Source organism: Emydura macquarii, unplaced genomic scaffold (assembly GCF_026122565.2).
Source record: "Emydura macquarii macquarii isolate MOO-44397 ecotype Brisbane River unplaced genomic scaffold, CSIRO-AGI_Emac_v2 contig_318, whole genome shotgun sequence".
In the NCBI taxonomy this organism is placed as follows: Eukaryota; Metazoa; Chordata; order Testudines; family Chelidae; genus Emydura; species Emydura macquarii.
In genome coordinates this window covers 7,306,421-7,331,163 of record NW_027130455.1, presented here as the reverse complement: position 1 = coordinate 7,331,163, position 24,743 = coordinate 7,306,421, and the positions used below count along the sequence as shown (strand labels likewise).

The 24,743-nt window shown below is 40.5% G+C and overlaps 1 protein-coding gene across 1 annotated transcript in view; it reads left to right on the top strand.

Moving 5' to 3' along the window:
• AMOTL1 (angiomotin like 1) overlaps positions 1 to 23,033 on the top strand; it is a 109,016-nt gene extending 85,983 nt beyond the window's left edge. Inside the window, exons 8-13 of the mRNA XM_067568086.1 lie at positions 2,933 to 3,082; positions 9,315 to 9,505; positions 11,417 to 11,542; positions 14,061 to 14,287; positions 15,813 to 16,085; positions 18,191 to 23,033. Of these exons, the coding sequence (XP_067424187.1) occupies positions 2,933 to 3,082; positions 9,315 to 9,505; positions 11,417 to 11,542; positions 14,061 to 14,287; positions 15,813 to 16,085; positions 18,191 to 18,297 (1,074 nt within the window). The 3' untranslated portion in view covers positions 18,298 to 23,033. The remainder of the gene's footprint in view (positions 1 to 2,932; positions 3,083 to 9,314; positions 9,506 to 11,416; positions 11,543 to 14,060; positions 14,288 to 15,812; positions 16,086 to 18,190) is intronic.
• The last annotated feature ends 1,710 nt before the right edge of the window (positions 23,034 to 24,743 follow it).

Below are 24,743 nucleotides of genomic sequence, written 5' to 3'. Positions count from 1 at the left end.
CTCCACAATATCACTTTCACAGAGTCACACGCCTCTGGGGAATGTCATCTTTTGCTTGCTTCTGGACATTGGTCCAGATTCTAATTTTGTTAATACCAGTGTAAATCCACTGAAATAACTGCTGTTTATAGCAGTGTAATGGAGATGAAAATCTGGTCCATTGTTGTTGGGTCCGGAAAGGCTGCTTAGAATAAGCTTTATTTTGTACCTCTATTGTAAAAAAAACCCTCTAATTTCATTCTAATTTTTGACTTTGGTGTTTTATGGCCACAGAAGACAATTCTGAGGACTAAGAATCCATTGTAAGTACAATCTGTGGGAAGGTACATAGCTTGATCTAGCATTGTGCTGGAAGAATTCCATTTATTCTGAATGAAACACCTGAGCCCCAGCCTTAAAATTGCTAAGAGCTTCATACAAAGGACCACACTCAGGAAAGCATTTGCAATCCACAACAACAACTGTTATTGGTCCTACAAAACCCAGGAAGGAAGCTGCATGTTCTGGAGTGCTGTCTAATGACACATTATCTGTTAACTAATTATTTACTAGAGCTGGTCAGAAATATTTTTGTCGAAAAATGCCACTTCATTAAAACCAAAACTATTCGCAAACCAGAAGCAGGTTCAATGAATTTCCTTACTCAAAAAAAAAATTTTTTTTTTTTAATTGTTGAAACATTTCATTTTGACATTTTCAGAAGGACTAATTTTGGTTTTCCAGTTCAAAAGGACTTTTTGGTTTGAAATTTAAGCTTGAGATGAAAAAAAAAAAGTCAAAATCAAAAAGAAATTTTTGAACTTATTAAACTGAAACAATTCAATTGACCTGAAATGGAAAAAAAAAAAAAAGGGTTTTCCTTTTTGCAAATGTTTTTGGAATTTTGACTTTTCATCCTGATTTAAGAGGGGCAAAAATATTGAACTCTTGAAAATATTTGTGAGACTTGAAAACTACTGTTTACATATATAAAAATCTCTCTCTTTATAAAGCACTCCTCTAACAATAACTGTGTTAAATGTTAGTCTTTCTGCCTCTTGTTTGGCCTGTAAAATGTGCACAGAACCAGTCTTTGCCACATGAACACAAATAAACGAGGAAGAGTGGGAGTGTCTGTGTATGTAGACTAGAAGTCAGGAATCCTACATATGCTAGGAATCAGCTGTGACTTTGGACAAGTCATATTAACCTCTCTGCCTCACTTTCACATCTATCAAATGGCAATAACCACACTGATCTCTGTAAAGTCTGTATTTTACAAAATGCAAGCTGTCCAACCCCAAATCCAGGGTCAAGTGAGATTTTCAATAAGACTAGAAATGTTTTTAATTGGTTTGGATTTGCACCCTTGCTTTATGCTAATTGATTTTTTTCTGTACAACAAAATAGGTATGTTTTAAAGGGGATTAAACATTTATGTTTTGGGGACAGAAGAACAAGAACATAATATCTTGCCAGAGATAGGCTTTGCAGCCTGCAGGGTGAAATCTCAACTCCATCTGCAGCAGTCAACATGATATGTGTGCAAGTTTGTGGTTACCATCCTACCTCCATGAGAAAGAGGACTTAATCCTATTCACCTTTAATAGAAACAATTTACATTTTGAATTACACAGGGACAGATCCTGAGAGGTGCTGAGTACTTGCAACTCCGATTGACTTCACTATCCCTCCATTTTTTGTCCCATTTGCTTCTCTAGGATCAGTTTTCACAGAAGGCTTTGATACCCTTCCCACTAAAATGTGCCTTGGGCAGTCTGTGACATATCTGAACTCTTCCCCAAAGGTTCTAAGGCATGTTAATCCCTGCCATGGATTAATATCATTTTACCTTGTTGTCCTGAAATTACCACTTCTGTGGCATAGTGGGAGTCAGTAAGAATAATGGCTCAGATAGATGCTACAATGCACCTAATGTCTGACTCCACTTGCATGCCTGAAAGGTCACAAAGAAAATCTGCAGTCCACTTCCACAAACTCCTATTAGCGTATGTTACTTGAGCAAGTCAGGGATTAATCTCAGGTCATAAAATGGCATGTTGCAAAATCCTTATGTAACACTGGGCCTATAAATCACTGCAGTACATGTATTAGGAGTAAGAATGGTTTTAATTGATACTAATAGTCACCCATGCACATCTGTAGACAAGAAAACATCTGGAAACCACCCAGCAGTTGTATACTTTCAGCTAAGGGTCTGCAGATGCTTTTTCTGTCATCAGAGACTGGAGCATGCAGGGTTAAGATTTATTTCTAGATTCATAGAGTTTAAGGTTTAAGTTTTCCATCCTTAGAGGTGTTTAAGGTGCAGCTTGACAAAGCCCTGGCTCGGATGATTTAGTTGGGGTTGGTCCTGCTTTGAGCAGGGTGTTGGGCTAGATGACCTCCTGAGGTTCCTTCCTAATCTTCTATGGTTCTATGAAGGCTAAAAGGGATCATTAGATCACCTCGTCTGACCTCCTGTATATCAAAAGCCAATTAAATTTCACCCAGTTATCCCCGTATTGAGCCTGTAACTTGTGTTTGGCTAAAGCATATCTTCCAGAAAGGCATCCAGTCTTGATTTGAAGACATCAAGAGATGGAGAGTCCATCAATTCCCATGGTACTTCATCCAGGTGATTAACCCCACCCCCCCACTGCTAAATAAGTGTGGCTCATTTCTAATTTGAATTTGTCTGACTTCAGCTTCCAGCCACTGGTTCTTGCCCTGCCTTTCTCCACTAAATTAAAGAGCCCTTTAGTACCCAGATTTTTCTCCCCAGGAAGTTTTAGCTTCAATGAATGCCGTGTTAACATGCAACATGCATGTGCCAATGATTTATGGGATCACATCACAACCTGATTCATAGACATAAATGTTCATGTCATGTTTGTTTGGCTTCCGCTCTTCTCTTAATGACACTGTGTCCTCTGCTGCGCTATGCCCTCAGTTGCGTAAGAAGCAAGCCTATGTTGAGAAAGTGGAGAAACTGCAGCAGGCTCTGACCCAGCTCCAGGCAGCATGTGAGAAACGGGAGCAGATGGAGCGGCGATTGCGCACACGGCTGGAGAGGGAGCTGGATTCGCTGAGGCTGCAGCAGGTGAGAGGCTGGTTGGTCATGGGCCACAAGCACATGCATCCCTGTGCCTGGGTGAACAAGGATGGAATGCTACATGCCCTGTACCCCTGGCAGTGGTTGCAAGAATTTCTCTCTGATGTGACCCTGGCCATAATTAGCCAAGCCATTTTGTTATCTCCAGATTGGATTAATGATGCAGTGCTCTCTTTGTAGGGCTACCCATGAAAGCCCCTTGGAAGCTACAGCTCATTCAGTATATGCCAGCTAGCTTGCTTAGTAATCTTAGCTACAGGATGCATATTACACAAGTGCTTCAATGGCTGCCCTGCCTCCTTATTTGATTCTAGGCACAATTCATTAGGATCTTTAAAGCCTCTCATGGCTGGGTCCTAGTTAGGAGAGGGACCACCTCTTTTCCCATGCAGCATTGTGTCAGCTGAGATCAGCTGAAATGCTCTCACTGTTACAGATCTGACTATCTAGGGGAAGGGTCTTTTCAGAGAGGGAGTTCTTTGTTGTGTCCCTACTGAGAGGTCCTTAAGTCAGGTGCTGAAGTTACATTACAAAGTACATGATGATAGGCTGTGCTACTCAGGCCTGTGCTGTGTGAATATCCATATAGCACTCAGTGAACTCCTGTAATCCTGACCCTACATATGCTTGCCTTGGTGTAAAACCCACAAAGACTTCTTTGGATGCTAAATATACCAAAAAGCAAACCAGCTCAATGACAGCTAAACAAATACAGGAGCATTTTGGAGAATTGTCATATTCTTAAGATTTTATTTACCAGTCATGCTAGAGAGATTCAAGTGTTCCTTGACTCTCTGGGGTGTTGTCAGGGCGCCTGTATTAGTGCTGTGTGAGCGCCTGGTTGAATCTTAGATTTCTGAGTTTTCCATGCAGCACTGAAGCAGAAACTTGGATGCTTAAATACTCATGACTGGACACAGTGGCAAATACTGCATGCTTTTTTTCTTTTTTTTTAATCAGGACAGTCATTTTTAAGTATATCAAAGGTCATGTTGATGGCGATTTCTGGATTTTAGATTAATCCTTTGTTTAGAAAAGCCTTTTTAATTGCTGATTTTAAATAGAAGCTTGAGAGGATTATTTATTATTTCTCCGCCACCACTGCTTGATTCAGCTTGGCTCTTTCCAGATGCTGGGGAGGTGCTAGTCATAGCTCCATAGTTAAGGATGAGTATAGTTTTGCACTGAAAGCAGGGATTGATCTGCTTTGATATGTATGGAGAATACAGTGTATCCTCCCCAAAATTTCTTTTAAAAAACAACCCATTGCATCAGATCTGTTCAACAGGGAGGAGAAAACTGTATGTGTGCACACGTGCATGCAGAGGAATGTAGGGGTTGCAGGAAGGCGTGGGAAACAGGGGGAATATGGAAGGCATGAGGGAGGAGGAAACTGGGGGGGAGGTGTAGGGGATTGTGGGGGATAGGCTGTAGAGGAAAAGTGGGGAATATACTCCATCTGTGTTGCATTGCTGTAAACCCATCTGTACTGGGTAGTATGTTCTGGCAGCTTTGTGCTGCTGCAGGGAGGTGTAAACCACCAGAGTACACTGGTGAATATAAATATAAAAGGCTTAAAATTAAAAAAAATTGCAAAAAGATGTTTTAAGGTTGATACTGAACATCTTCATGTCATTAGACGTATTGCAAGGCAACATTCTTTTTGGTTTCCTATTTAGTGTTTAATGTATGAAAATTGTAATTAAAAAAAAAAAAAACACAAGGAAATTCCCAGACAAAAACTATGTTAAGCTGGAGTTAAGTTTGAGCGTATATATATATATATATATATATATATATATATATATCAGTCATTTAGGATAAAACACATTATGGAATGTTGCAGTTATCCCCCAAACAACCATTATAAACCTAGGACATTCAGATTTCAGGCTAAACTTACCATAATCAAAATATGTTATGTCATGGAAATGCAGAATTGGATTACTCAAGCAATCTTGGCTCTGCCTTGTGGTGAAACAATGATGGGGGGTGGCAGTGGGACGGGAAAGGAAAGCAAAAAATCTAATGTGTTTTCAAAAATCAGTCTAATTTGGGACTAAAAGCACTAAAATTCCTGAAGTGTAATCACATGGTTATTGCATGGTGTCACTACAGGGCAGAGTTAAAGTCCTGAATTGGGGCCAATGTAAGTAAGGAATTCATAATCTAGCGCTTAACTACACCCTCCAGCCTTAACTTTGGCAATTTCAGACTTTTAAACACTTCACAATTCAACAGTATTGTTTATAAAGCTTGGATCTATCTGCTGAGAATCTGGCCCATAGTTTTTTTTTGAAGGACTTTTATTGAAAATGCAAGATACAATCAAATTGGATCCTACAGAACCAAACACTCAAACAGCATTTAATAGCATTTTCTGTTGTAACATGACATAGATTTGGTGTATGGAAATACATGCACAAATTCAGAATAATTTTACAGGATTACAAAGGACCATTCCTTCTGCTACTCCAGTATATTATTTATACATGGGTTAAAAACAAAATTGGATGGAGGTGCAGAAACATATAGTTCTATGAATGTTCCCTGGGTCTCATGGTTCTTTTTGGCAGCTCTCTACATCTTTGTGTTTGAGTGTGTACTTTTATGCTTAGTTGAACTGTCTTAGCACATCTAGGTAAGTGACTGCCTCTCCCCTTCACTTCCCACCCCCTTCTCAAAACAAATCGGAATGTTATTCTGGGGAGTAGAGTAGTTCATGACAAAGAAAAAGCATATGAAGAATTAGCGCGGAGAATTCCCAGCAGGCAGCCAGCACTGAGATCAGAACATGTGACTACTGGATGCTGAGGGTCAGCAAACGGATGTACTAGTACATAAAGCCCCATTTGAGAAAGACAGCTGAAGGGTGCAAAAGGGAACATAACTGAGACATGACATGTAGTTTTCACTTAGAGAGTTCACACATTTCCCACTGTCGAGAAACACTGCTGCTGCCAGAAACCTACTGTAATCAGGAGTTGTTATTGCTAAGACTTGTGGTGCATGGACACATCGCTACACAGTGTTGTTGCTTAAAAGCAAAGGGCCTGATTCTGCTCATAGTTACATGGGTGTAAATCAGGAGTAACGCCATTGACTCGAATGGGGTTAAAACAGTGTAAAGCCAGTGTGAGAAGCAGATCAGGCCCCCTAAAGAGAAGATAGTTGCCATTAAGTAACATTCAAAAAAATCTTATTTTCAGTATTCGAATATCAGTGAGCCATATCACTCTGTGGTGTAATCAGAGTGGGCTTCTGGATCAGGCACCAGATTTGAGTTCAGGGGATGTGGGGTCAATCTGGCTTTGCCACAGGCTTTCTGTATGACCTCACACATGATTCAATCTCTTTGTGCCTCAGTTCTCATCAGGAAAGTGGGAAATCTGCAAATATTTCTCTACTTCAAAGGGATGTTGGGGGGATGAATCCATAAATATTGGGCAGGCACTCTGCTACTACACTGAGTGTTTTGGAATTGTAATTAGCACCGTGTTTAGAGTGTTGTAATTCTGGAATCCCTTTTCCCTTCAGATTTTCACTTAAAAAAGTTGCCATGGCCTCACATCGAACTTGTCAGATTTGAGTGGAGGCTGGTATGAATGCTTGGGTTATTTTTTTTTTTTTAAGAGAGGGCCAAAGTTGGGCCTATAAAGGAAACCTAGCTCTAATTGTGACTGTGAGGTGAGTTCCATCACGCCATAAAATGGTACCTTTTTATTCCACACACCTATTATCCATGTATCACAGTCATATTTAGGGAATATTGAGTCATGCCAAATAAAATAGATTTTTACTACTTTTTACCCCAGTGAGCACTACAGATCCAGTCCACCTAGGAGAGAATGAGCTGGATTCTATTCTGGCTCGGGCATCATCAACAGAATTATTAACTATGTTCCAAATGGCCAATCTTTATTGTTGGTGATGCATGAGCCTGGGAAAAAAGAACCTCTTAACTTTATGTTCCAGGTTGTGTTTACGGAATTGGCGTTTATTTTGATCCAGAATTAATAAGACACTCTATACATACAGGATACAGTTTTTACAGAGTGGAATTGCTTTGTAAAAATATGATCATACCTTCTGGGACTGCCATTATCTGAAGGAAAACAATGTTTTTGCTGGTGAAGAGTCACAACGTTGCCCCCAAGGTTTGTGCCATAATGAATTATTCCAGAAAACATCTTCCAAAAATGTTAGTATTACTCCAAAGCCAAAGTTCACTTAAGTCTTCTCCTGGATTCTCAAGTCACATTTTCTGTCATTAAGAGGTAAGGTTCCAAAATGGAGAACTAGAGGCAGTAGTATTTTGTGGCATGAATTCCAGAGACTGGGAAGGTATCTTACACTCCTGATTTCATGTTGTTCATACATCACATAGGGCCTGCCATGCCCTGAACAGCTTGTGATGTGGCGCAGTTGACAAACAGGGGTGTGCATGATATGGTTAATTTGTCTCTGACACAATCTTATGTGCCACTAAATGCAGCACCTCTCTTGTACTTTATAAAAACACTTCACACTTCTGTGGTGTTTCCTCTCTGAAGGTTGCAGAGAACTTAATTCTCACACCATCTCTTATGGATTAGATAACTAATGTTATCCCCATTTTAGATACAGAAAGGTTAAGTAATTTGCTTACTTCACTGTTCCATGCAGAGTTCCTGGCGGAGCTGAAATCCCGAGTTTCTGCTCAGTTTCAAACCAGGGACTTTTTTGCATGCTAGATAAACACACGGACCTCTACACTACCGAAACCACCTCCTAGGCATATGGGGGAGAGCCAGGAATAGAGCCAAGGTCTTTTAACTTCCAGTCCTGTGCATTAGCTTCCCTGTTTGGATAAACAATTTTCTGTTCTGTCAGATTCTTTGCACTGTGTCCATTTTGCTTATCCCATAACTCTGAAATTTCAAAACATGATGCCAAAGGAGATCATGAGATATTGTCTGGGTAAACAAACCGATCATTGTTATCCATAACACAAAAAAGCTTTATCAACACTCATTGATTGATTTCTATATCTTATGATGATGATGATGATGATTATTGAAATGCCGTTAATATGCTCAGTGTCATAGAAGTACTGTAGCTGGTATTAAGAGTGTGACATAAACCCTATAAATGCCTAGGGGAGACAGACGTTCTGAAACTGGTCCTTAAAAGTCATAGTTGATATAGAGGGCTGGATCCTCAGCTGCTGTAAATTGTCATAGATCCATGGCCCATAATTTTTGCCCATAGGTTTGAAAATGCTGACCTAAATAACAGCTGAAGGAGAGAAAAATGAAGGAGCCTGGGCATGGTGAAGAGAGATTTGAGAAGAGATAGCAGGCTAATAAGGGAGTGAGACATAGGAAGGCTTTCTCAGACAAGAGCTGATCTCTTGCACCGGCAGCAGTGAGATTACATGAAGGGACCGAGGAAAGAGGGGAGTAGAGACAAGAAGTCAGAGAATCCTGTGCAGTTCGTGTGCTGTGTGGTGTGGTGGGTGGCTGCCCCCATCTGTTTCAACTGCCAGGTTGTAGTGTGGGCTCACTGTAATAGGCAGCAGACATGCCATCTCTGTTAGCCTATTTCAGAATCCCACTGCTTTTTCAGCAATCCATCAAGTATGTTGTCTGGGTAGGTGTGGGCCCTGGATAGCAGCTCTCGCTGCCTATTTCACCACCTCATGCAGTATATCCACATGTGAGGATGGGCAGCTAGAATGCCAGCTTTACCAGCTCTTGAGTTATTAACAAGCCGTGATGGAGAGCTGGACTGGTCCACCACCCCTTTAAGTGTGTGCCTGCTGGGACCACCAGCTCTTCTAACCTCTTTCGACATTTTTAGTCCTCAGACAGTCACTTTCAAGAACTTTGGGAGGGTCCCACCTTTAGCTGGAAGTTTTACACTCGTCATCAGTAGCACTTGCCTACTTTGCTAAACAATAAACCAGCTTTTGTTATGCTGTTGAATTGCTAGGGTCGTATTCTAGAGCAATCTTGCATCTTACTGGTTGTGGGCAATAACTAACTATTGGGTCACTCTTTGACAAGGAGCCTTATTTAAGCTGTGATCATCAGGGTGGCTATTGGTTCAGCAACAGGCCACTCAAAACATTGAAAGCCCCTGGGTTTGTTTTGCAGAAGATTTTGTAGAAGAGATGCCTGCATCGCTCATTTTGGTGCAGGCTGAATATCTTTTGTTGTTTCCCTCTCTCCAACTCCAGAGACAGGGGAACTACCAGGCGACCAGCCCACCAGAGCACAATGCGCCAGCACTGATGGAGCTAGTGCGGGAAAAGGAGGAGAAGATTCTGGCTCTGGAAGCTGACATGACCAAGTGGGAGCAGAAGTATCTAGAAGAGAGCACGATCAGGCACTTTGCCATGAATGCAGCCGTCACAGCTGCCACAGAGAGGTAAGATAACCTTGCTCCACGCAGTCAGCACTCAGTTGAGTGAGGCTTCAGGTAGTAAAGAAGAATGTGTGTTTTCTTAGGGACAAATTTGGTTTGTTTTATCTGTCATGTAGTCCCATTGACATTAATGAGACCACTCACCATAGCAATGAGACCTTGTCATTCTGGCTCAGGACCAATGGTCCATCAAGCCCAGTGGACCAGCTGCCAGTAATGTCCTATAACAAGGGCCCTGTGTAAAGCATGGTTGATTTTTTTTTAGAAAATTCATGACAGCATGAATGGCCAACTATTGAATTTCATGGGGTTTGCACACAATGAAGCTTGCAAGTAAATTTAGTCAATTTCAAGGACAATTAATTTTACAAGTATTGTTCATCAGTTTCAAGGACAGAAAATTCATTGTCTAGTGTTACTTGTAAAATTCATTCCATCCTTGAAACCGGCTTTGTTGTAGATATTTCCATTAAAAAGTATTTAAAAATCTTTGTTTGGGGGCATGTTCACAACTTCCACACCCTCCATGAAATCGTGATTTACGCAGGGTCCTACCTATAACTCTTGCTTCAAAGGAAGGCAGAAGTCTTTCTCAATATATGGGGCTTAATGCATGGGGCACATGTAAGGAAGGTAGGGGGGTATTTTTCACCATAGTATTAAGGGAGCATGAAGGAGTTTCCCTCCATTTACCGCCAGATTCTATCAAGTATTTCACATAGACCCAGGCATTTTAATATACCCAAAAAATGAATGTATTTACTGTGAGCTTGATTTTCAGAGGTGCAAAGCACCCACAGGTCCTACTGACTTCAGGTAGACTTGTGGGTGCTCAGCACCTTTGCAAATCAGGCCCTTTGTGTCTTCAAAACAGGGTGTTTAATCTCTCTGTGCCACAGGTAATGCAAGGCATAGCTGCTCATGTGTACTGGTATCTAAAGTATTGTAATTAAAAGGACTTGATCAAATATTTTAACTCCTAAATGTAGGTGTAACTTTATAAAAAAGTAAAATAAAAAATGACAACAAAACCAAGATTTGCAAAATCTCACAGAAAGATTTTTTCTGTTGTTTTTAAAATCAATTATATAAACATTATCTTGAAAATTTTCCCCTACAGCTTCAGAAACCCAAACTCCCCAGTTTTGTGCTAGTGTATGAGAACCAGAAAGTGAAATTGAACTTGAAACAGGAAATTAAACTGACCAATCTCATTTTCTCATCCAGCAGACAAGTGCAAAAGGAAACAGCAAATTAGATTCAATGTTGTTGACGCTTGTGATTTTCTTTCAACCCTCACACTATTTGGTTTTTTTCTTAAAGCCCCAGCACGTGGAGCCAAGTGATTAAATGAGAATCTCAACTTTCATTACATTTTTTAAAAATTTTCAAGCACTTGTGATTGTACAGAAAAACATGAAACATGCTTCAAGTGTACTCCAAAGGCTCAGAAACCTGAGGGGAGTTTAAAAACAATCCACAATTCCCTTGTTTATTATTTTAAATCACAGCTAAGGATTTATTGTTTAAAATACGGGACCAGGTCTTCAGCTGATATAAATCAGCATAGATTCGTTGAACCCAATGGAGCTGAGCTGTTTTAGACTGGCAGAGGATCTGACCCATTATTTTTATCTTGCTAGTGTCCTTTAATTTTAATTCATTTTAGAACATGAGATTTCACCTCCAATTTGTTTCCCCCTCCCCCTTTTGTTTTATTTTAAGAAATCCTCATTTCATTGGACTATTACACCCTCCAAAGGTATATATGATTCATACCAACAGGTGTCTTAGCTGTAGATTTCCATTGTAACTTGAATGGTGAAATAATAGGTGCATGCCTGTTCATACTGAAAGAGGCCTTTTCTTGAACCAAGTGTTGCTAAGAGGTGTGGCTATGTCTTGTGTTGCTAGGGATACCTCAGTCATTAACCACTCACGGAATGGCAGCTACAGCGAGAGCTCCCTGGAGGTTCGGATATGGCAGGAAGAGGAGGAGATTGTTCAAGCCAACCGGCGGTGTCAGGACATGGAATACACGTAAAGGACAGCTGTTAAATACTTACTGCGGGATTTGTGCTAAAGGTCTTATCATGAGATCCATTGCATCCTAACCACTCAGATCCTTGTATAAGCCAGCACACACGTCATTTAGCCCTCCACATGCCAACAGACACATCCTAAAAAGGAGGGATTTTGCTTCAGTTTGACTTCTAGTCATTTCACTCTTCAACTATTAAAAGATAAAGAGAGATTAGGTTCTGCCTCCTCCCCCTCTGGATTTAAACCTTCTTCAAATCGAAGAGAGACCTTAAAAACAGATGGCTTCCTTACTAGAAAAAGGAGGTTGGCATGAGAGGCAGCTAAATGCTTGCATGATCTCAGTCAAAATTCCACTTTTTAAAACAAGACTTCCTAGTAACCAATGCTGTAATTGTGATTTCATTGATGCCCAACCGAAAATGTGTGTATGTATCCGATCTCTCTCTCTCTCTCTCTCTCTCTCTGAATTATATGAAATTTACTATGGCATGTAGGGACAAACCTTCAAATCTGAACCCGTGAAGTTGACCCCATAAAAAAATGCATATGCAAATAGGTTGATAAATTGGAGAGGGTCCAGAGAAGAGCTACAAGAATGATTAAAGGATTAGAAAACATGCTTTACAGTGATAGACTCAAGAAGCTCAATCTAGTTAGTTTAACAAAGAGAAGGTTAAGGGGTGACTTGATCACAATTTATAAATACTTACATGGAGAATGAATATTTGATAATGGGCTCTTCAGTCTGTCAGAGAAAGGAATAACACAATCCAATGGCTGGAAGTTGAAGGTAGATAAATTCAGTTTGGAAATAAGGCATGAATTTTTAACAGTGAGGATAATTAACCATTAGAATAATTTACTAAGTGAGCCTTCATCACGGCAATTCTAAAATCAAGACTGGATGTTTTTCTGAAAGCTATACTCTAGGAATTATTTTGGGGAAGTTTTATGCCTGTGTTATACAGACAGTCAAAGTAGATGATCACAGTGGTCCCTCCTGGCATGGAATCTATGAAACCAATAGTTGGTACAAAACCTGCACACTCAAGTAGAATCATAGAATATTAGAGTTGGAAGGGACCTCAGGAGGTCATCTAGTCAAAGCAGGACTAACCTCAGCTAAATAATAGGTAATTGGATGCACAAATATGCATTTGCACATGCAGTTTTCCCATTTTGAGCATGCAAATGCAAACACATATGTGTCATTAGAGCTGGTCAAAAATTTGTAATCAAAACTTTTTTGTCTTAAAAATGGCTTTTTGATTTTTCAGAAATTTTTTTGAGAAAATTTCTGTTTTCACAAATATTTTCCAGGTTTTGTTGAAAAACTAAAAAAGGAAAAAAAAAAAAAACCCCACAAAATTCTGACAAAAAAATTCATTTTCTTCGTTTTTTTCAGAAAATAAAAAACATTTTTGACCACTTCTGTATTTTAATCTTAAGCGAATGCACACACAAAGAGGACTTGAAATCAGTGGGAATTTTGCCATTGACTACTTTAGGTGATGGATCAGGATTTTATGTTGGAAGTGCAAATTAGGCATCTAATTTTGAAAATGACAGCCTTAAAGTTTCCACCTCTCTCATATGTTTATTTAGACCATATGTGACATTTCTATTTTAAAACCCTCCCAAAAATGTCTGCTGTGTTTGGCTATATTTCATACAGCTTGATTTTCCTTAGACTGGTATTTCAATTTGTTGGTTCAAATCTTTTCAGTTTGATTCAGTCTTAAATTTCCCACCACCATTTTCCCAGAGCCTATTTGCAGATAATTGGTTCTTTATAATCTTAAAACACTTTCAGAGGCTATAGTAGAAAGCTGTTGGGGCTTCCAGTGATGTTGGAAAACACAGATCATTAGTTATTTCCACAGCTTTCAACAGAAAGGGCCCAATCCAGCTCTGAATGGAAGCCAATGGAAGTTTATTTCATTTATTTCAGTGGCAGTTGATGTGGGCCCTCAGAGATTTTGGCAAGATCATTTTAATTATTAAAATCTTTATTCCAACCTATAAGGCCAACTCCTGAGGTCTTTACTGAGTTTTAATTAAATCAACCTTGATTCAGGCTAAACTCCCCATGGCAATCTGCTGCAATAAAGAATTCAGGATTTAGTCCATAAGTATTATGGGGCAACGATAATTGCTCCTTTACCAATCTGAGTTGTCCCATCAGTCCACAGCATGTTCAGGACTATTTTTCAGATTATTCTTGCTAGTTTATAGAAGTAATATCAATGGATCATCTTAACTGAAATCTATTTGTTTATGTAATCTTACAAAAAGGCATTATTATTGGCTGAATAGCAGGGAATATTGGCCAGTTAAACTGTGCAATCGCCCCCAAAGGAAAAGGTGGAAACATCATTACTTGAATCGCTTAAAACTGGAAGGGGCAAAGCAGCAGAGAATGTACTACAGTGAACACTGAAAAGGCAGCAATGGAATACCTGGGATCTAGAAGTTATTTTCCATCTTTGTAAACAGAATATTTATATTTTGGCAGGATAAAGAACCTGCATGCGAAAATCATTGAGAAAGATGCCATGATCAAGGTCCTTCAGCAGCGTTTGCGAAAGGATGCCGGGAAAACAGACAGCACAAGTTTACGGCCTGCTCGATCAGTCCCTTCCATTGCTGCAGCAGCGGGCACACATTCCCGCCAGACCTCTCTCACCAGCAATCAGATAGCTGAGGAAAAGAAGGAAGAGAAGACCTGGAAAGGCAGCATAGGTGAGCTCCAGTTTGAGGTAGCATTGGCAGTGCAAATGGTCTCAAAGGAAGGAAGGCTTAATAAGTATTTACCACTGCCACCATCTCCAACAACTTCTGTCTGAACAAGGAAAGCTGTATAGGATGATGTCACATTGCCACAGACAGTTTCTTACTGGAGAGAGGTCACCAGAAAAAGAAATAACCTCATATGACTGACATAAAGTGAAGATCGACTGTGCCACGTTTTCAGAAATATAGCTTATTCCCTGTATTAAAATTAATTAGTAAAATCTGTCTGTGGCCAGAATAAGACTTTGAGGGACGGACATCAGAGAAAATGGCAGCCTTTGAAAGTGTAATGGGCCACTTTCCACAAACAGAGTTTGAACCACCACTGTGTGTGTTCAGGCACAGCTGTATTCGGGTGAGAATCATACCCAGAGGAATGCAGGCAGTGTATGCATACTTCATGGGACTAAAACCTATTCTAGGCTAGGAAAAGTTGCATTAAACTAGAAAGCAGACAGCGCTGTGGATAGGAATTTGCAATGTGATGTGGCAGGAAAAAAAAAGATGCATGCAATTTTGGACTGTGTGCAAAAAGGCATTACAGGCCAGAGATATGCAGTCTCTACATGGTACTGCTGAGACAGCAATTTTAGAATTTTAGCTGTGTTCAGTGTGCTGAGTGTCAGAACAGTATAGGCAAATGAGAGGGGATTCAGAGAAGAGCAATTGTTCTGAAAGGACCGATTTATCAGAAGAGGTAAAAATGACTGAATCTGTTCACCTTAAGGAAATGGTTTATGGCAGTGCCATGAACACCAGAGAACAACGTGAACACCAAAGAAGAAGAACAATGCAGGATATCATGATTGGTGATGGGATCGAAGTAAGGGTCTGGTGCCTTTATCTGTTCACACAGGCCGAGGGAAGCAAATATGCATGGAAATGAGAGTGGGAGAGTGAAAGTTTGAGAACCGAATCCTCACTATATGCTCCTTCCCACCCTGGTAGCTTATAGAAGCTCCTCTATCCCAGCTCTACAAGTTGAGGGCCTCCGTGGCTCTGGGGAATGATGGAAGGGGTGCATAGCAACTGTTGTATGAGGCGCACTCTAGTCTTAACCAGTCAGCTGTGCCTTTTTGAGAACCATGGGATGAAGGGGAGGTTGGGTGGCACGACAGCTGGGCCAGCACACCACTGAGTACGTTCTGTGTCTCCAATTCCCTCATCCCTGAGGTGAATCTCACACCATTCCTGAGCCCTCTTTCCCCTCTAAGGGTTTTACCATGGAATCAAGAGAAGGGACCTTGTAAGCTGAATATGAGGAAAATCTTCCTGATAGTGAGATCTAGGAGGCTGCCTCTCTGGGGGAGGCAGCCCAGGTGGGTTGCGGAAACCTCATTAGTGGATATATTTAAAACTAGTCTCAACAAAAGCCCTGGAAAACAATCCTACCCTGGGAGAAGGCTGAGCTGGGGGATCTAGCAGGTCTTCTCCATCTCCAGTTTTACTAACATGATTGTCATTGTGTTTTTAGGGTTGCTTTTAGGGAAGGATCATCATGACCATTCATCAATCCCCTCGCTGCCTCCCCCACTTCCCTCTTTGTCCTGTGCATCCCCCTCATTGCCACTGAGTGCCTGCCATGCTAAAACAGGCAGCAAAGACAGCAGCACTCAGACTGACAAAAGCTCTGAGCTTTTCTGGCCAAACACTGCCTCTTTCCCAGGCAGGGGAAGGCTAAGCACCACCTCTTCTAACAGTCCTGCCCTGAGACGCACAGGAGCCAAGGGCACTAGAGATAAACTGGGTAAGTGATTCCAACCTTCATGATACAATCAGTACATAGATATTATGTTGACTCGTGCTGTATAGGTGCCTGAAACACATATAATTATAGACAGACAGCTAGATAGATATATGTACTTCTAAGATGGATGGATAAACTGGTATTGGTTATTATCTCAAGACAATCAAAAGCATTCTTTAAGTCAAATTTAAGAGAGAAATGTGTGTAAAACTACCTGTTTGGGCCTTACAACGTTTCCTATGCAGAACTTAGATTCTTTTTTACCGGTTTTCATTAAGTTCCATTAATTTGCAGAAGGGGGAAATTTCAGCATATACAGTGTAAAAAGTAACACTCCATCCTGGAGCAGATCACAGTCTCGTATCTTAAAAACATTCCACATTTGTTCCCACATTCAGACAAATATTTTTTTGGAGAATTTTCTAAGTTTAAACTATTTTGGGGGGGAAGAAACCATTTGCTTCATATTTTTACGAATACTGGTGGAAAAAGTGAGCCGAAAACACAAAATGGCATACTTTTGTGTGAAACTAGGGAAGCTAGATTTAGAAATTCTTTTTGACAGATGAGTCTGTTTCCATACAACCTTAGTTAGATGAGACATTTATTTTAAAGATATTATTTTTAAAAAGACTGTTTCCTGCACAATCTTTTATTCCCCATGAGAACAAATCCATTGCAATTAATTGAAAGAGGTTCTGTAAATTAATTTAAACCCTAAATTTAGGCTTCATGAAGGGAAATAAGATGGGGTGTAGAGTTGTTTTCAGTCCTTAGATACTCTTGTGATGGGGTGCAATAGACAGATAGATTAAAACACATAGATTACAATAGTATATTGGACTAATTTTTCAAAATGTTATATGGGTAGAACTGATTTCACAGATAAAAAGAAAGAATAAAAACAGCTTTAAAATATGTAGGGATTCTGCACTCAGTTATATCACTATAAATCCAGAGTAGCTGCACTGAAGTTAATAGACTTATTCTGGGTTTACACTGGCCCATAACCTTCCCCTTGCAATGGTAAACCCTACAGAATACTGACATTTTCCAATTTTCAATTTTTCAGTGGAAGTTTGGATTTTGATATCCAACCTGAGACACCTTAAAGTGGCCAGAGCTAAGCAGCCATCTTCTAAAAATCAGGCCTCTACAAGTAGTGTGCTATTGGGAAACCAAAAACCACAGCCCCCAAAATCACTAGTCTCTTGAAAATTTTGGCCAGTATGTTTTCCAGAATTCAGATCTGGGGGTTAGTTCAAGCCCCTTTTCAATTAACAATAAATTAAACTTTTAAACTTCTTTGTGCTTTAATGATCTGAAAGATTTTTTCTGCTTCAAGAATTTGAGGATTCTTATGGTGATGAGGGCACTTTCAATACCTAGAAAGGCATTTATTGTGTTTCTTAGCAACACAGGTGAGGAAACATTGTTAAATGTTAATGAGTTCCAGAGGGGTAGCCGCATTAGTCTGTTTTCAGCAAAATAACGAGAGTTCTGTGGCACCTTAAAGACTAACACATTTATTTGGGCATAAGCTTTCGTGGGCAGAAACCCACTTTGCATCTGATGAAGTGGGTTTCTGTTCATGAGAGCTTACGCCCAAATAAATGTATTAGTCTCTAAGGTGCCACAGAACTCTTGTTGTATTGTTAAATGTCATTTTTATCTTTATCATGTCCCTTTAATTCACATTGTACCCAATCCTACATTCTTTGCACACTAATTCACCTACTAACGTCAGTGGGATTTCTTTGGTACACAGGGAATTCAGGGTCAGGTTCTACTATGAAATACATGCAAGCCTTCTTGATGCAAATCCAGTTTGCCACAGAGAAACTCAGATGTTGCAAGTGGAAGGGATTATATTTTCAAATTGTAAAACTGTAACATAAAAACAAGAATTCACAAGTGACTGAGGAGTTGTTCCACTCTGGCATGTGCAAAGGAGCTCTCTCTGTCACTCTTGCAGGGATGAATCTGGCCTTAAATGTTTTGAAAGTATAGTTAGTGATTTCCCCTCGCCCAAAAAAATTTTGCATTAGTTTTAGAGAAGTTTCTGATGAATTTGAGAATCATGTGCTCTTTCCTCACTATCACAGAGAACTCCCCCAGCCACGGGAAGCTGCCTGATAACAAAGGCCGAGTAAGCAGTTTGGTCCAGAAGCCTGAATTTCCTGATGCCGACATGATGGAAGTCCTCATCTGAGGAAAGGATGACCTTCCTTAGGATTTTGTGCAGATACATTCAAGTCCATTGGCCATTGTTGTGCAAATCTTAAAACTTAATAGTACTTAACTTAATATAAAAGTTTGAAGAAAGTCTGAGAAAGATTGAGGCTGGAAGGAGATGAATAAGACTTTGAATGAGAAGGAAAAGAAAGAGATGCAAACATGAAATGAAGGATGCTGAAGGTAGACAGGAATTGCTGGAGTATTCTAACAAAAGGTGGTAAAGAAACATGGATTCACAAAGAGATGGTAAAGGAAATAGGACCTGTATTTTCTATTGTAGAGAAAAGGTATCTTTTACCATTTACAGTGGATACATTCACAGTGTTCTATAATGCTGTTCTATTTTACTCTCTAGCTACAACCAAGACAGAGGATAAAATCCTGGCTCTGTTGAAGTCAGTGGGAGTTTGTGAATTGTCCAGGAGAAGTTTACAATTTTCTCAAATGTAGTCATTATTCAAAATTGTTCTCCAGATACTTTTAGTGAAAAATTCTTGGTCTGCAAAGCAGTTTGTTGTGAGTACTTGTTTCAAGCCGTGTAGGTTTCTTTTGATGGGATGTATGGGGCTCTCCGGATTGGATGAGTGCTACTCTTGGGATCAGGTTTCCAAAACAAACACTCACATTTTGCAAATTCAAACTTCGCTCAAAATTCACTATTGTCCTGAACAAATGTTGGCTAGAATTTGCATAGAAGGTGTGTGTAAAAGGGGCATCAAAGCAATTTCTTTTACAAGTTTGGTAACTATTCAAGGGGAAATGTTGAGAGTTTTCCCTCAGCTCTAATACATAAAACACACATGCAAATGCTGTTTAAGCAGCAAATCGTACAGACATTCAAGTGCTAAAAGTTTTTTCTCATGACGGTTTGGAGACAACAGGCATTCAGGATGTTCAGCACCTCACAGGGAACAACATGGTGCCACCGTCAAAGGATTTTCTGACTTGTTAAAATAATACTACAGTATTCTGCAGTATCTGTCCAGACTCTTTCAGCACTGTCAGTGGGGCAAATTCTACCCGGCAGGTGTGACAGAGGGTGAATTTGAGCATGTAATGGAAGTTAGAGTTTCAGGCCAGGGTTACTGCAGTGTTTGGGGCCAATTACTGTAGAGATTTGAAAGGAATGCGGAGTTCATTGACTGATTTCAGCCTAGTTAATCCATGTTTACTGCTTGCAGTTGAGATCAGAATCTGGCCTCTGGGTGTGTATTAAATAACAATAAATTAATCAGTACACTAGGCATCAGAAATAATAAATGTCCTCTCATTTAACAATGGATTTCCCTGCCATGTAGAGACCCACTGCACAGGGCACTGGAGGAGTTAATTCTCACAACTGCATAGCATGGTTCAATGTGTTGATAAGATTTCTACAGCACTTCATAGCTGCCTGTCTGGGATGTTTATGTTTATTTTAAAAGACAGCCTGGTTGTGTAAATGAGAAAGGATATTTCTGAAAATGCACGGAAACTCCTTATCTTAAAGGGACCAATACAGCAGCCCTTATATAAGTAGCCATTCCTCATACGAGATGAGGTTAGAGGACTGGGCTCGAACTTTAATTATGACACAAACGCAGATGTGTTAGAGGTGGAAGCTTTAACATTTCTAAATTCACTAGGTTAGGGTCCCCGAGGGATATTTGGGTGGTGAGTTTGTATATTTACACGTGCATAACGATTACTGGGCATTGCCTGTCTAATTTATCATTCCTTAGAAGTGACATTCACCCCCATGCAGAGGTGCCATTACAAGACCTATGCCCCACTTAAACCCTCCTAATAAGGCTTAAATGGGACTAAATTTGTACATGTTCCATGGAACGAGATTCTCGTGCTGGCTCTCCGCACAGGGGTGAATTTCATCCTACGTGATTCATCCAGAATTTGGTCAAATCAACACAAGTTTTCATGGAACAAAACGATGTATGCAAAGTTCCTCGACAAGGGCTATTGGTGCTGGAATTTACCTTTTTATCAGTTTGATTGTGAGGCTGGAGATTTTTTTTCCCACTCAAACACAGCTGGAGATTTTTTTTGTTCCAATTAAAAAATAAATCACATCTGGGCAGAGCCCAAACTTTGAAAATGTCTCCCCAGAGATCAGAAAGCAAAGGTACGGAGGCAGTGTAGTCTAATAAACTAGCGTAGAACTCAGAACCTAGAAACTTCCAGTGCTCCACCATTGTCTCGCTGTGTGTTTGGGCAAGTCAGTTAATCTCTCTGGGCCTGATTCATCGCTATATTACTCCAGTATTACATCAGCATAACTTCATTGATCTCCGTGGAGTGTCATTGACCTAAGATGAGAGGAGCGCAGTATAGCATTGGGCCTTGTGTGTCTGAGTGCCTCCAGCTGTAAAATGGGGATAAGAATGCTTTCCTTCCTGTCGGGGGTATTGTGAAGGTTGGTGCTCGTGAGTGCTTTGATGAGGTAAATCTTTGGGTTCTCTTATCCACTGAAGGTAGGAATAATACGGCCTTGAGATGGGGCAAGGGGTATTTTGGAGGAAGCCACACTGGTGGTCAAAGATTCAAAGTGTGGCAAGGCACCTCCTCCACCTCACTGGGCTCAGCACTTCCCCCTCTGGCAGTGGAGGGGGTCGGGAGTAAATCAGCCCCACTCCGGGTGGTCTTTATTTTCCCACTTGGGGTTTGTTTGTTAATATTTTCCAGGTAGGCCTAGGGGCAGGCCCAATGAACGCTCCTCCACCAAACAAACAGAAACAATTCCACAACACCAAGGGGAATACCTTTTCCTACCCTTTTTTTTTGGCGGGGGGAGGGGAGGAGTAAGGTGACTTTGTAATTGGCCTTGAGGTGCCAGTTCATCCCCTAAACAGGCAGGCGGTTAAGTAGCTTCCTCTGTAGGATGATGAGCAGCCTCCCACCATAGAGGGAGCCTTTGTCCCTGCTGCCTTTAGCCCTGCAGCAGCTTGTCTCTCCCCCTCCTCATGCACCAGAGGAGGGTTTTTAAAGTTCTCAGGCAGCCCTTAACTGGACTCAGGTGTCCCTAGTGGACCTGAGGTAGCCCTTTTCCATCTTACAGGGGAAAGGGCCTTTATCAGTCTAGTGCTCATCTACCTGCCTTCTACCACTCTCTTCCAGCGGTCCAGCCTCACTTTGTCACAAAAGTCACGTATTTAGATGCATTCATGAGTTCAGGGCCGGCCCCAGCTCATGTGGGGGGCCCTCTTGCAAACGCTTACACTGAGTTCTTCCTACTCGCCACTAGATTATGGAAAGTGCAGCCACTTTCAACTCTGCTCCCACTGAAAACTTATGCTCTGAAGGCCTGCAGATGCTAAAAGTCAGCCCTGTCTGATACAACATGTAGCAGTGCCTCGCAATGCGAAACTTTTTCTTAACTAAACCATGTTGTTATATCTACGCACTTATTTTTGTCTATACATAGAAAGATTCATATATCACCGTCTGCCCTCTCTCTAGTTTTTGCACTTGTTAAACCAAGAAGTAGGGTTTGTTTTTAAGTATTAGAAGCTTTACCTTGCAAAGCAGATGCATAACCCTTTGAAAGATGTTATGCAGCTTAATATGCATTGTAACACTAATTCTTTTTCCTCACTTTGTTTATTTAAATGTTTTAAGAGCATATGCATTCGCCATGTGTCCGCAATATGGGAACGACTGAATATCTGTCCTTCGTATGGTCTTCATCCTACAACCTTGACTCACATCAGTAATCCTGACTCAAGTGAACAGGTGGGGCAGGATCACACCCTTTTATTGGGAGTGGCTCTGCAGAGAGACAAGGGAATAAAAATAAAACTAATAGTGATAAATATTTCACCAAATGGACCTTGGACCTTTTCCAATGCATAAGGATGCACAAAAGCTTTGCAGTCCTTTTGTTTGCTCAGTATTTTATTGCTAGCTGTACTATTTCCTTTCAGACAGAACTATTTAATAAATGCTGTACATATATGCAACTAGTCATCCAGCAAAAATGGTGTTTTATTAACATGCATGATGTTGTTTTTTTCACACAGTTTTATCTCCTAGCGGTATAACTGCTTAGAATACAGTTCTCCCTCTCTCTTTATATATATTTCCAGCATTTCTTTAAGCATCACTGCCTCCAGTTTCAATACCCAAAGGTGTGTGTTTACAATTGATGCTGCCCAGGATTGCGTTCATCTACAGTAAACTATTTATTACAGAACTATAATGTAGACAAATTTAGATAGCTTTTGAATTCACAGGTGAAATAAATGTAGAGGGTAATTCTTGTTGGTTTTCTTGAGCTCCTGACTTTTTTCTTTTCATGCAAAGGTAGGCAGTGGATCTCTACCCAAAGTGAGAGCATTAGTGGCAATATGTGTAAAGTACTACTGTTGGTAAATCAGTTCACCTAGCCTCAGCAAACCAGTGTAACTGCACTTCTACTGTTCTTCCCAACTGCTTGATCTGTATTGTGCTTTGTGAAATTGTGCTGTAGCCATTCCAGGTGACATCAGTAACTGGTTGTAAAATATTGTCATTTTCTATTGTTGGTTGTATAGAATGGTTGGTGTACAGTGTTGTACAGCTGGAGGGGTGCTTGTACATACATGGGGAAATGAAGAACATTATGTGTCACTCACGGCAAATATTGATATTTGTTGGTCAGCCAAAGATTTTCCTATTCTTTGCTGCTTAAACTTGTGCCTTAATATTGTATATAATAAATGTATAAAATGTTTCCTTCCTTGCTTTTCCAGTGTGATATGTATTAGATCTATAAAAAAACCCATGAATGTTTAAACAGTTCTCTAAGCTTTCGAAGGCCAGTTACTAAAATTGGGAAACAATAGCTCAGATATCTTCAGTTCATTTCCCTTCTTTCATAACCCTAAACTATACGCATCATGGCATATCTTGTCAATGAACACCAGTGGAGAGGAAGTTGATTGTATGTCTCATCTGAAAGACAAGGACTCATATAGATAGGCCTGCAAAGGGAAGAGTAAAAACAAATAAATGAAAAGAACCTAGCTATACCCCAGCAAGCATGATGAATAGGATCAGAAAGAATTAATTTATCTTCTCTAGTTGGGAGACACCTGTTCTTTCCCAGACGGGAATACAGCCTGATTCTGCTCCCACTCAAGTTCATGGCAAAACTCCCTCTGATTTCATCAATTCAGGACTGGTTCTTTAGTGAATTAAAATAACAATATCCATGCTAAGGTTATGAAAGGGATTATATGATGGTGTTGCTTTCATTAACAGGGGACTAGACTTGATGACCAAAGAGGTTCCATCCAGTGTTATGTCCTATGTAAGCAGTTAAGACCATTGGACCATTTCTGTATGGTTTTATGGAATTTGAGGGTGCCCACTCAAGTGAAAGAAACAGCAGAGGAAAAAGTGACACTTGCACAAGTGTCTGGCATTTAGTAACTGAGATCTGCTCAGCAGACTCTCACATGCTCTTGAATGAGTCTATTAGAAAATTCCTGAAACAACTCCAAAGGAGCTCCATTTATGTAAGGTATGAAAACCACGAAGTGCATCTCCCCGTCTGCTTGCCACATTCCTGCCTGGCTGTCCTGCACCTGTTTAAAAAAAACAACCCTGGAATTAACGTGTCAGAAGACACACGGGATGTCATAGATACTAGCGTGGATGGCATCGTTCATACATTGCTGCAGACTCATGTCCCACATACTCAACACAAGCTTCAGTGCCAAACTGGGTCTCCTATCTTATCACTCTCTCCAACATGCAGCAGATGTATCTATTTTTAGTGCATGTGGGCTTTGCCAACAGCAGCAACCAAAAGTTAGGTAATGAACTCAGGCCCATAGAAAAATCTAGTTTGTTGTTTGAAAAAAGCTGGCTCCTGGATTTTGTAGCAAGATTTAGGACTTAGCTTAGTGGCTTGAGATCATGTTAGGAAACTAACCAGCCCGAAAAAAAGTAATAGTAGAATGGAATCTGCATACCATTCATAACCATTCAAAGTCTTCATAGATAAATGGAGATTTTAGAATTCTCTCTCCTTTGCTCATTGAAGGGGGTCTTCAGGAGGTAGAAACTTGGGGCTGCATAGTCAGGGCACCATCCATTCTAATCCCATGAAGTCTATGTGTGGGATAGTAGTAACCAACCCAATCATTTCTCCCCACTCTCAGCCCCCCATCAACAGCATCAAAGTCCAGTCTTGTCTACAGTCTCCACCACTGCCAGTGACACCAATAATCCCAGGAGCTATTTAGCAGTCACTAGAGATGTTCTGGATCCAAATCCTGATGCCTTGGTCCATTTCTAATATGGGTCTGATGCCTGTGATGTCTGAGGACAGACTCTTATTTGTACAGCCTTGTCTGCATTCAGTAACCTATCATCCTTGCTAAGGTACCTGGACAGGCACATTTGCATTTCCCCCCATAGTCACCAAAATCACTCTTCTGC